This window comes from Morone saxatilis, unplaced genomic scaffold (assembly GCF_004916995.1).
Source record: "Morone saxatilis isolate NCDOM2014 unplaced genomic scaffold, NCSU_SB_2.0 Contig11, whole genome shotgun sequence".
NCBI classification, from domain to species: Eukaryota; Metazoa; Chordata; class Actinopteri; family Moronidae; genus Morone; species Morone saxatilis.
The window spans coordinates 2712596-2722773 of NW_023339663.1; the positions used below are offsets into that span (position 1 = coordinate 2712596).

A 10178-nucleotide genomic window follows, 5' to 3' on the forward strand; every position below is an offset into this window, starting at 1 on the left:
TGGTTCATTGAACATGTTAAATAGTCTCAGTATCTTTAACTCCACCAGTACAGCACAGAACAAAGTGCAGATACACAAAAACAATGTGAAATACAACATAAAGTAATGATTAACTCAAATTACACATTAAACAAGTGTAAGAAGCATAAAGTAAATAGAACAGCTAATACATTTAGTCAATATTACAGTTTAAGTTCGGGTTAAAGAAGTGGTTCCCAACCTGGAGGGGTCCAAGAGAACGTACAAATATATACAGTTTGGTTTATTTCTTAAGAAAACCAAATGAAATTGTATTTTTTTAAAGTTTAGATAGTATATATGATTGTTAAAAAAATACACAATACAGACAGAATTGTATTAAAATATAATTAAAATAAAATACCAAGAAAACTAATCTCTGATCGATATTCATCCAGATTGCTCATTTTACACAAACTTCTTGCAGTTATTGTATTCACAGCTAGTTGTTCTGTACTCTTATAGTTGAAATATAATGTGAAATCTATCAAATATGTCACAGTTTATTGTCAGTTTATTCAATGATAGAAAGCGGCTCCCTTAAGGACAAAGGGTTGAGAACAGAAAGTAATATCCGGGCTCCTCAACAACACTATTAATATAATCACAATGTCATGTTTTCTAATGGTGACAAGATGTCAAGTTGGACCACTACAAGTGAATTGTTCTTTCTGAAGGGAGATGCAGAATGGATTAAGACTGAACTGTAAAGAGACGTCTAATAGAAGTAATAAGTTGTAAAGATCCTCTTATTATTTCAACATATATCACAAGTACCTGTTCAGGAGGGGGAGGCACCAGTGGGCTTGTTGTAACAGGTGATTCCTGTTTTTCAGATGACCTCTTCGAGTATTTAAGATAAATGGAAACAATCCTTTTACAGTAGAAAAGTGGACGACAACTTTATGTATTGTAAAAAATATCACAGTACAATTACTTCCAGATGATCGATGGTAAATGTCAAAATAATTGTTAAATTATCCAGAAAACTATGAAAAGTAGCTCATTAATAGATGTAAGTGATGCAAATGTGAGATATCTTTTATAGTAAACAGCAAATTAGAGTATGTTTTTAATGATATTGTGATAATGGCCAAATATCACAAACATAAGCAGCCTAAATAAAATAAGTAGATTCTATATTTTAATACCGTAACGTGGAGAGAAAAAGGTCAAACTGTGGTTTTTATTTATTAACAATGGTTTCTAGTTAAATGTGCTTACAGGACTTTCTCTGTGTTGGTTTTCATATTGGAAACTGGGTGAAAACGACTAATAAAGTTTTGTTCTTTCAGGCGATGTCAGTGATTGGAGACAGAAGGTCACGAGAACAGAAAGCCAAACAGGAGAGGTAGGATTCATGTTCACCCTCCCGTCCTTTACACCTGGACACAAAATGTACCAGCAGCTCCTGTTTTCATTATTTTGGATAGCACATGAATCCTGTAGTTACCCAGCAATCAGCTACAATCACAGCTGAAATAAAATAACCTTTCTAATAGCAGATTTTTCAGATCATGTTCACTTTATTGTAGAAAACAAACTCAGGTAAATGTTCTCACTGTGTGTGTTTTGTTTTTTGTTTCCAGAGAAAAAGAGTTGGCCAAGGTCACCATCAAGAAAGAGGATGTAGAACTAATTGTAAGTTCTTCACTGTTTTTCATTTCTGTCCACCTGATCAGGTGACGTGAAAGCCACAAACGTCTGTTTCTGGTAGACTACGTGGCCAAAAGTATGTGGACACCAGAACAGTACACCCTTGTGTGAAAATGAAATGTCATTCCAAAACCACAGACATTAATGTGCTGCTCTAACTGCCTCCACTCTGATAGGAAGGATTTCAGTCACAAGAGCATTACTAAGTCCATCACTGGTGTTGGGTGACAAATCTGTGATTCAGTTGATCCCAGAAGTGGTAGATTAAGGTTGTACATTGGGGTTGAGATCAGGATTGTGTGAGGGCCAGTGAGGTCGTCTGCACCAAACTGGGAAAACCATTTCTTTACAGAGCTGGCTTTGTGCACGGAAGGACAAACGCAAACTCCGTAGTCTAAATTATCATTGTATGCTGGAGCATTAAGATTTCCCTTCATTGGAATCAATGGGCAAAAACCATGAACAGCACCAGACCCAGAGCACGCATGTAGACAGGAGTGTTTATATACTGTTTTATGTCATTTATAACACAGTTATGGTAGTTAAACTGCACAATATAGTAAAAACATCATATTGCCATTATTTTGAAAGTTATTTTTGCATCACAAATGACATTTTTACTAGAAAAATCTATTAAAATCATGTGTGAAATTTTGGGGGTGTGTACAAAACACACGTTCTCTTAAATCTGGAGAACAATATTTGTAGACAATCTGCAGCCTGACATCACTTTATCAAAACGTTGAGGTTCTTGCAGTTCGCCCTTAAGTTAGAACTGGATTCATTAACTGTACATTTGGTTCACATCCTGATGTTTATGTTGTTGTGCAGATGTCAGAGATGGAGATCTCGCGGGCCGTGGCAGAACGCAGTCTGAGGGAACACATGGGGAACGTGGTGGAGGCTCTGGTGGCTCTGACCAACTGAACAAACATTTACACACTGGACTGCTACAATTTGTTTTTTTTACCAGAGCTCATCAAGACAATGAGACTGAACTCAGCGGTCAGCGGCGGTTGTGATGTAATCTTCACCCCAAATCATTTTTTTTTCTTTTTTAAAATAAAAACCTGACCTGTGTCCTTTTGTGCCTGTGATGATTCGAGTCATTAATACTTGTTTTGCTCTCTGTGGAAAAGTTTTAAAAATGAAGCTTTATTCACAAAGAAATCAAGTTACAATACATGTACTTTTACAAATATGAAAGAAAAAAGGGGCAATGCAGAAAATCAATCTCCAATCCTATCGTACAAAATGACATCAGCCCACTGCTTTCCAACTGAAGGATGTATCTGGGTGTGAAACCTGTGGACAGACGTTTTTAGGACATTACAGACGAAGGTGATTATATTAATGTTTACCCTGCAACTCTTAAAAATGCGACAAACCTTAAATTTAATAAGAAACAAAAGCTTAATTCTGCACGTTGCTGAACTGAAACCAGCTGCATTTTAAGTAGGATTGTGAGGGGCCAACATTAGGTTTCTTTAAATGATGGTGCATCTTCCTGGTAGATAAACAATTTATCAAAGTGGTGGAATCTGTCCATTTTACTTCCATAAAGTCCAGGAAAGAAATTCAATCAGGCTGCAGCGTGGTCTCTGTACAGTCTCTAAAGCTGCACTGTGGTCCTGGTGAAGTCCGTTCCAAATCCTCACACACCTTAAGTCTTCCTCTTCTTCACTGTGGGCCGGTCAAACACGTCCCTCACGCCTGCCGCCTTCTGCTTGAAGAACTTGCTGTTCTGAGCGCTCTCCTGGGCCCAGGCTGAGTCGAACGACGTGGTGTCCTGGTCCACCAGGTGGGTGTACTTGGTGCGTCCAGACCGACCAAAGTTTTTGACCTTATGGGGGGAAAACAAACCACAACAGGTCAGATCAGAGAACTGGATCACTGCACTGTAATTCAGAGGGAAACTGCAGATATAGTGGTGTAAATGTCCCTTGAACAAGACTAACAGGGACGATCAAAGTTGCGTCCATTTTCTTGGGTTAAAATATTTAACTTGTAAATATGCTTTAGCTTCAGTAAAGCATTGGTACACGCTACGGACTAAAAATATATATATATATATTTTTTAAAAGGCAAGAACCCTAAATTTAAGCTAAATTTAAATTTGAGCTGGTTATGAAACCTCAATTTAATACTGATGCCTCTATATGACCTACATAAACAAACACGACCCTCATAAAGAAGATCGGCTATTTCTAAGTAGTTTTTCTTGATGTCTGATTCAGTCGGACTCCCGTTGAAATCAATGGAACAATTCGGTGGAAACACGACCGCTTTTGTCCACAGGGGCCGCCAGAATCAGCACAACATGGAAGTGTAGGGGCTTTAAACTTCTAGGTGATTCATTGATCACAGGTGAATAACCCACAGTGCAGTGAGACACAGATGATGTGTGAGGAAAAGCAGCTGACCTGCATGACTTTGGGTAAGATGGTTTTGTTGAAGTGATCTTCCAGAGTGGGTGCGCTGAAGTCTCTCTTGTACACGTCGTCCTCTCCGTCCTGTAACAGAAATCATGTTTAACAGTTGAAGACCACTCAGCATCCTGCACCGGCCACTGTGGTGTCAGCAGCTGATGATTTACTGTGTGTAACACAACAAATCAAACTTCATCAGCTTTTTTTTTTAATTAAAAACATTTTTACTGTTAAAACATAAACCTGTCAGTGCTCTCAAACATTTTTGTACTGCAATTTGTCACTTATTGACCAACATGTACACTGATATGGATATACCTGTGGCATTGGCCGCGTTATTGCAGTAGTTGGGCTCTAGTGTTTATCTTTAAAAAGCACTGATAACTGAAACTAGGTGAAGTTAAAACCAGACTGATAAGCTCTGTGAATGTTAAACTACGCAGGTACATCTTTAGATTTAATGTGAAAATGTTGATACACAGATTCATCAGTTCTTTACCTTAGTAGAAGCTTAATCTAACCAGAAAAATGCAGCTCTGAGATTAAAGATATATTTAAGAGGTGTACGCTGACCAAGATAGAAGGGGATGCTAGAACATAAAAAGTACATGTAACGTATACGTACAATAAAAAATAGAGAATAATAAAGTATTCCTAATACTAGTGAAATAAGGAGTAAAGGTAAACATAGCTGAGGTGGTCGGATTAAACTGCGTTCCTGGAAAGAATTCCCCCCTGCAGTGACTTACCATGAAGAAGGCTCCTCTGTGGTAGTACTTCTGGAGGAACTTGTATTTGCCTTTGGTGGCTTTGTTGGTGATGACTTTGCCGCTGTTGCGGAGCTCAGCCCTGCGCTCCTCCTCTGTCAAGTTGTGGAATCTCTCAATTTCAGCCTTCTCCCTCTCCATGCTGAGGACAAACACCATTTAACACTCATTACCATCAACAGCACTGTACTTACTGGAGGGTACTAAATATGTCAAGTTCATTTCATCAAAAAGTCACTGTAGGGACTCACAGTTCTCTGGCCTCTCTGTCCCTCTTGATGCGCTTCAGCTCTCGGACTTTCCAGGATTCGTATTCTTCCTCCTCGTTCTCTCCGTCAGTGTCCAGACCGTCGAGAGCAGCCAGTGTGCGCCGGTTCTCCTCAAACTCCTTCTTAGCCTCCTCCTCCACAATCTTGAGGGTGTAGCGCCGTCGCTCCTCCACCTGCTTCTTGGCCTCGACCTCCAGCTCTTTCTGCCGCTGCTCCTCTGCTTCCCGCTCCGCCACTGTGACTCTGTCCTTCCTATAGTGCAAACAGAAAGGAGACACATTAAACATCATATAAAGCGGAAATGAAGTCTTATTACCTCGCATTCATGGTTTTATTGTTTTTATCTATTGTTTATATGCTACAAATAAATCAATTTGAATGAGTCAACACTTATCTGTGTGTTTTTTTATTTACAAATTTGCATCATTATAAAATCTAATAATGTCTAATTATGTTCACTTCTCAACTCAAGGAGTTAAATCATCAATGTGCACATAAACACAACGTTTTACTGAATAAATATATTATATATCTACATTTGCAATCTTTCACTGCAGGAAATCCCAACCTCAAAGTCCACTAATGGGATATTTAACTTCTTTGAGGGATTCAAACTATGTTAATGAGGCATTTTAGACTCGAATGTGTTAAAGTGCATTTCTTTGTAGAAACATTTGCAGTCGTTCATACTTGCGAATGAAGACGGGTTTGAGTCGAGGCTCTGCTTCATCCTCGCTGTCGGTGTATTCTTCATATTCAGACTCGGACTCTGATTCCTCCCCGGACTTCCCTTCCTCCTCCACCTCCATGACCTCCATCTCCTCGTTCTTCCGTTCAACCGCTCGCTGCCTCATCATCGCTCGCCTCCTCTCGATTTCCTGCACAGAATCAGAGTCCATGTTAAAAACGTTCCTGAAGTAAAGACACACTGAATTCTTCAATGAGTGGGAGAAGCACACATTTAGGGTAAAATCAAATCAGCACATATAGTAACCTCATCATCCACTTCTTCCTCTTCCTCCTCTTCTTCCTCGCTACTCTCAATCTCCTGCTCTGGATGCCAGGTGCCTTCATCAGAGTCCTCGCTGCTCTCAGCCACAACTTCAGGCTCTGCGATCTGTCTGTGTCTCGCAAGCCTGAGGACGAAGAACCGGGAAGAAACGTGGTCAAACGAGCATTTCAGCACCACAAGATGTTAAAGATCGTTAACAGTGAAATCAAATCTTCAGCTCTTCTGTGTGATACCTCTCCTCCACGTCCTCAGAGACACGGTTGAGAAGACGTTTGAGACGTGGGTCAGAGACATCCTCTTCCTCCAGCTCCACCTCTGGCTCCAGCTCCTTTCCCTTCTTCACAAACTGGAAGTCCTCGTCTTCCTCGTCGGACGACTCCATCGGCGCGTAGTCGGGACGCTTACCCGACACGTACCTCTTCACCTTCACCTTCTCCATGGAGAGCTCCCCTGGGATGTGCAGAGACAACAATGAGTTAAGATGTCTGCTTGGATCTATTTCAGTTTTTATCAAGAATCCTTAATTAGGAATACAGATTCAACAGCTCTGATGAATAAAATAATGACTTTTTGTCGAGTCAGAAATAAGAGGATTAGGGTTTTTTTAATCTGATATTAATCCAATACAGTTGTTAAATCAATTATCTGCAACAAATCTGATAGTCAAAGAATTGTTTGACACAAAACTGCCGTAAGATTCGCTGGTTAAAGCTTCTCAAACGTGAGGATTTGCTGCTTTAGGTGTTTTATATAACTGCAAATTGAATTATCTACTCTTCTTTATCTTCATCTATTTTAAACAGTCGGTTCATCGTTGCGTGCGTTGTAAAAAAAACAAGCGATAGATTAATTAATAGTGAGAATACCAGCTGATACTGATATATTGTGCTCCAATAGAGGCTGCAAGTCATGTTACGATAATACAGATGTTAGGATTGTGATGTGAGTCACGTGTAATCTTTTTATTTCAACTATTAAAATCATGATGTAACATTTGTTTGGGTCCAAACCAACATGTTCTCTTACATCTGGAGAAGAGCATCTCTGCAGCACTACAGAACTTCATTATGATGTTGTTTTATAAATCTTTTATAAAGCTTTTATCAAAAGCTTCTACGGTTTGTATAATGCAGGTTTTGCCTTTTTGTTTTTTAGTAGTTATTTGTGTTTTTCTGAGAAATTATTTTATTTTTTTTGGCTTGTTTTTCGGAATAATTTATTTTTATTGTTAGGTTTTCGTAGTAATTTTCTGACAATTTTTTTTGATTTTGATAATATTTCGACTTATTGTGCAGTGTTTGTTTTACACTGTAAACTACTCAGCAGGTCTTTATATAAAGTCTGTGCTTGTTAATTAAACTGTGAATTACTTTCCATAAAAACACAAACATGTTTCATACTTTTTAAGTTGTTTCTGAGACAATATCCGGATATCTTACTAACATTATTGAATAGAAATGACCAGAAAGCTACAAACCTACAAGTCTGATCATAACTTCTACTGGAACTTGCATTTTCTCTGTTGATTAATTTGCAGTTAATAGTGAATAAAATAATAATAATAAATACATTTATATAAGATTTCTCAAGTTGATTAATTTGCATTAAAGTGATTAAAATAATAATAATACAATTTATATAAGATTTTCTCAGTTTGATTAATTGCAGTTAATAGTGAATAAAATAATAATAATAATACATTTATATAAGATTTTCTCCTGTTGATTTAATTTGCAGTTAATAGTGAATAAAAATAAATAATAATAATACATTTATATAAAGATTTTCTCTGTTGATTAATTTGCAGTTAAAGTGAATAAAAATAATAATAATAATACATTTATATAAGATTTAATTCCACTGAAACTTTAATTCCTCCGTTTTTACACCATTTACTTTAATAACATCACATACACATGTGTTTGTAACGTCACAGAATATCATCAGCATTCATTTGCTTCCACTGATGCTGTTTATTGATTCAGCATTAATCAATAACTGATATCTTCTGTTTTATTGATGTTAGCAGTGAGGTTAGCACGCCGCTAACTTAGCACGCTGCTAACGGCGGTGTCTCACCTTTCTCGTTCCGGACCGGAACCGCTCCGGCGGTGGACTGGATCGGAGGAAGCTTCATGTTGAGGGCTTCGCGACTCGACATGTTGTTCCCGGTGGACGGTACCGGTGGACGGTACCGAGTCAGCAGAAGTTAAAACGACGAGCAGAAACGAGCAGGTCGCTGCAACCGAGCGGAAGAGCGAACGGGCCGGAAGTGGATTTGTTCCCAAGGTAATTTCCTCCCAACGAAACAAAAACATTACCGAAGCTTATCGCGTTCACTTGGAGATTTACTTTTTGGGTTTGTTTTTCTGAGTAATTGTTTCTTTTTTTGGGTTTGTTTTTCTGAGTATTTATTTTTTTTGTCTGTTTTTCTGAGTATTTATTTCTTTTTTTTTGGTTTGTTTTTCTGAATATTTTTTTTTTCTGTTTTTCAGAGTAATTTAGTTTTGGTCTGTTTTTCTGAAAAATAATTTATTTTTTTTGGTTTGGTTTTCTGAAAAACAGGAGAAAAAAAATTTGTCAGAAAAACAGCAAAAAGTATTCAAAAAAACAAACCAAAAATTAAATTACTCAGAAAAAACTTTTTTTTTTTCAAGTGAATGCAATACGCTTCTGTATAAAATCTTATCTTACTGACTTTTTAGATCACTTCCAATTCACTGGTTGCCATCAGTGGAATTTATTCCCAAAATAAAAATGAAGTTAAACAGTTGATAAGAGAGTCTAATCCCGCCCTCTAGTGGCTGAGTATGTGTATGGTGAAGTATGTGAACTACAGTTAAAAACAAGGACAACAAAGCTGAACAAAGATAGATAAAATAAACTACTATTAACACACAAGTAAGTGAAAAAAATAAATAAGTATATGAATATAGGTATAAAAAGCAACAATGAACAACTACATACACTGTCTAGATACAAGTCAAACTGTTAATCTGTAAATTTGTAAACAAGAATGTAATAATGCAAAGAGTGCAGGTAAAGTAACATATTACTTTATATACATGAAGTAGGTGAATATACAGAATATGCATGTATACATGTCTATATAAAGTACATACGGCATGCTTAGACTTATGTTTAATAATAATGATATACATGTTCAAAATAAACTCATCATTTATCATTTGTAGGATGTTTTAATTTTACAGGATTTATACTTGTTTAACATTCTGGTCGTCTTCTGTCCAAACATTGAGTGATACATTTCTTGATGTTAACTGATACAATACAAAATATATTCAATAGTTCTGGATGCTCATCTTCTGAAAGTGCTCCGTATAATGCCACATGCTTTTTGATCTTGCTCTGATTATAGAGCAAGATCATATTGAGGTTTTTTTACTTCCAAAATGCCAGAAAAAAAACATTTGTGTGTTACTTAAAGTTATAGGTAGTAAAGCCTGCAGTATCACATCATTCAGTAGCTGATAACTAACAGTAATACTAATACTCATAAGCCCTTTTGGAATAAAACAACTGATATCACAACACCACTTTCAACATACCAAAATATGAAGAAATAAAGACCACACAAATGTATATGAAATATGATTTATTTGCATAATTTACTAATTAAAATGTATTTTATTTGTAGTTTGAATGTTTTCTTTTCTTCACCGTCAGAGCTGGACCCCTCTCTGTCTGAACAGCTCACCCAGCTTCTCCTCCAGAGCAGAGTTAGTTCCTCTCAGGCCTTTCACCACCTCGCAGGCCCACACGAAATACTCCTGGACCCGCTCGTCTGTCCAACCTGCCACACACACACACAGGGAGAATGTAGGATAAATACATTGTGGAGTACTGGTATATAAATGTGTTGTATTTTGGTTAGTTTTTTTCCTTTCTTTACACAGTGTCCAATTTTTATCACATTACGTTGTATCCTTATAAAGTTCTTACAACTTTCACATTAAAATGTGTTTTCACTTTACAAGGAACTATATAATTTCAATTAAATGTTTAA

General features: G+C 37.1%; 3 protein-coding genes across 4 annotated transcripts in view; 1 reads left to right on the forward strand and 2 right to left on the reverse strand.

Moving 5' to 3' along the window:
- Positions 1 to 1283: 1283 nt before the first annotated feature.
- Positions 1284 to 2754, forward strand: hypk (huntingtin interacting protein K). Its single transcript, XM_035682505.1, has 3 exons — positions 1284 to 1369; positions 1608 to 1659; positions 2506 to 2754. Exons 1-3 carry the CDS (start codon positions 1317 to 1319, stop codon positions 2599 to 2601), a joined length of 201 nt encoding a protein of 66 aa, XP_035538398.1. The 5' UTR covers positions 1284 to 1316; the 3' UTR covers positions 2602 to 2754.
- A 54-nt stretch (positions 2755 to 2808) lies between these two features.
- mfap1 (microfibril associated protein 1) lies at positions 2809 to 8443 on the reverse strand. Its single transcript, XM_035682485.1, has 8 exons — positions 8231 to 8443; positions 6385 to 6601; positions 6134 to 6275; positions 5830 to 6017; positions 5122 to 5391; positions 4853 to 5012; positions 4098 to 4187; positions 2809 to 3517 (listed from the first exon to the last, which is right to left on the reverse strand). Exons 1-8 carry the CDS (start codon positions 8310 to 8312, stop codon positions 3338 to 3340), a joined length of 1329 nt encoding a protein of 442 aa, XP_035538378.1. The 5' UTR covers positions 8313 to 8443; the 3' UTR covers positions 2809 to 3337.
- A 772-nt stretch (positions 8444 to 9215) lies between these two features.
- Positions 9216 to 10178, reverse strand: part of hddc3 (HD domain containing 3) — a 2862-nt gene continuing 1899 nt past the window's right edge. Inside the window, exon 4 of one of the 2 annotated variants that reach the window (XM_035682502.1) lies at positions 9216 to 9965. In XM_035682502.1, coding sequence (XP_035538395.1) covers positions 9835 to 9965 — 131 coding nt within the window. In that variant the 3' untranslated portion in view covers positions 9216 to 9834. The remainder of the gene's footprint in view (positions 9966 to 10178) is intronic. The other variant, XM_035682503.1, reaches the window with a different exon arrangement.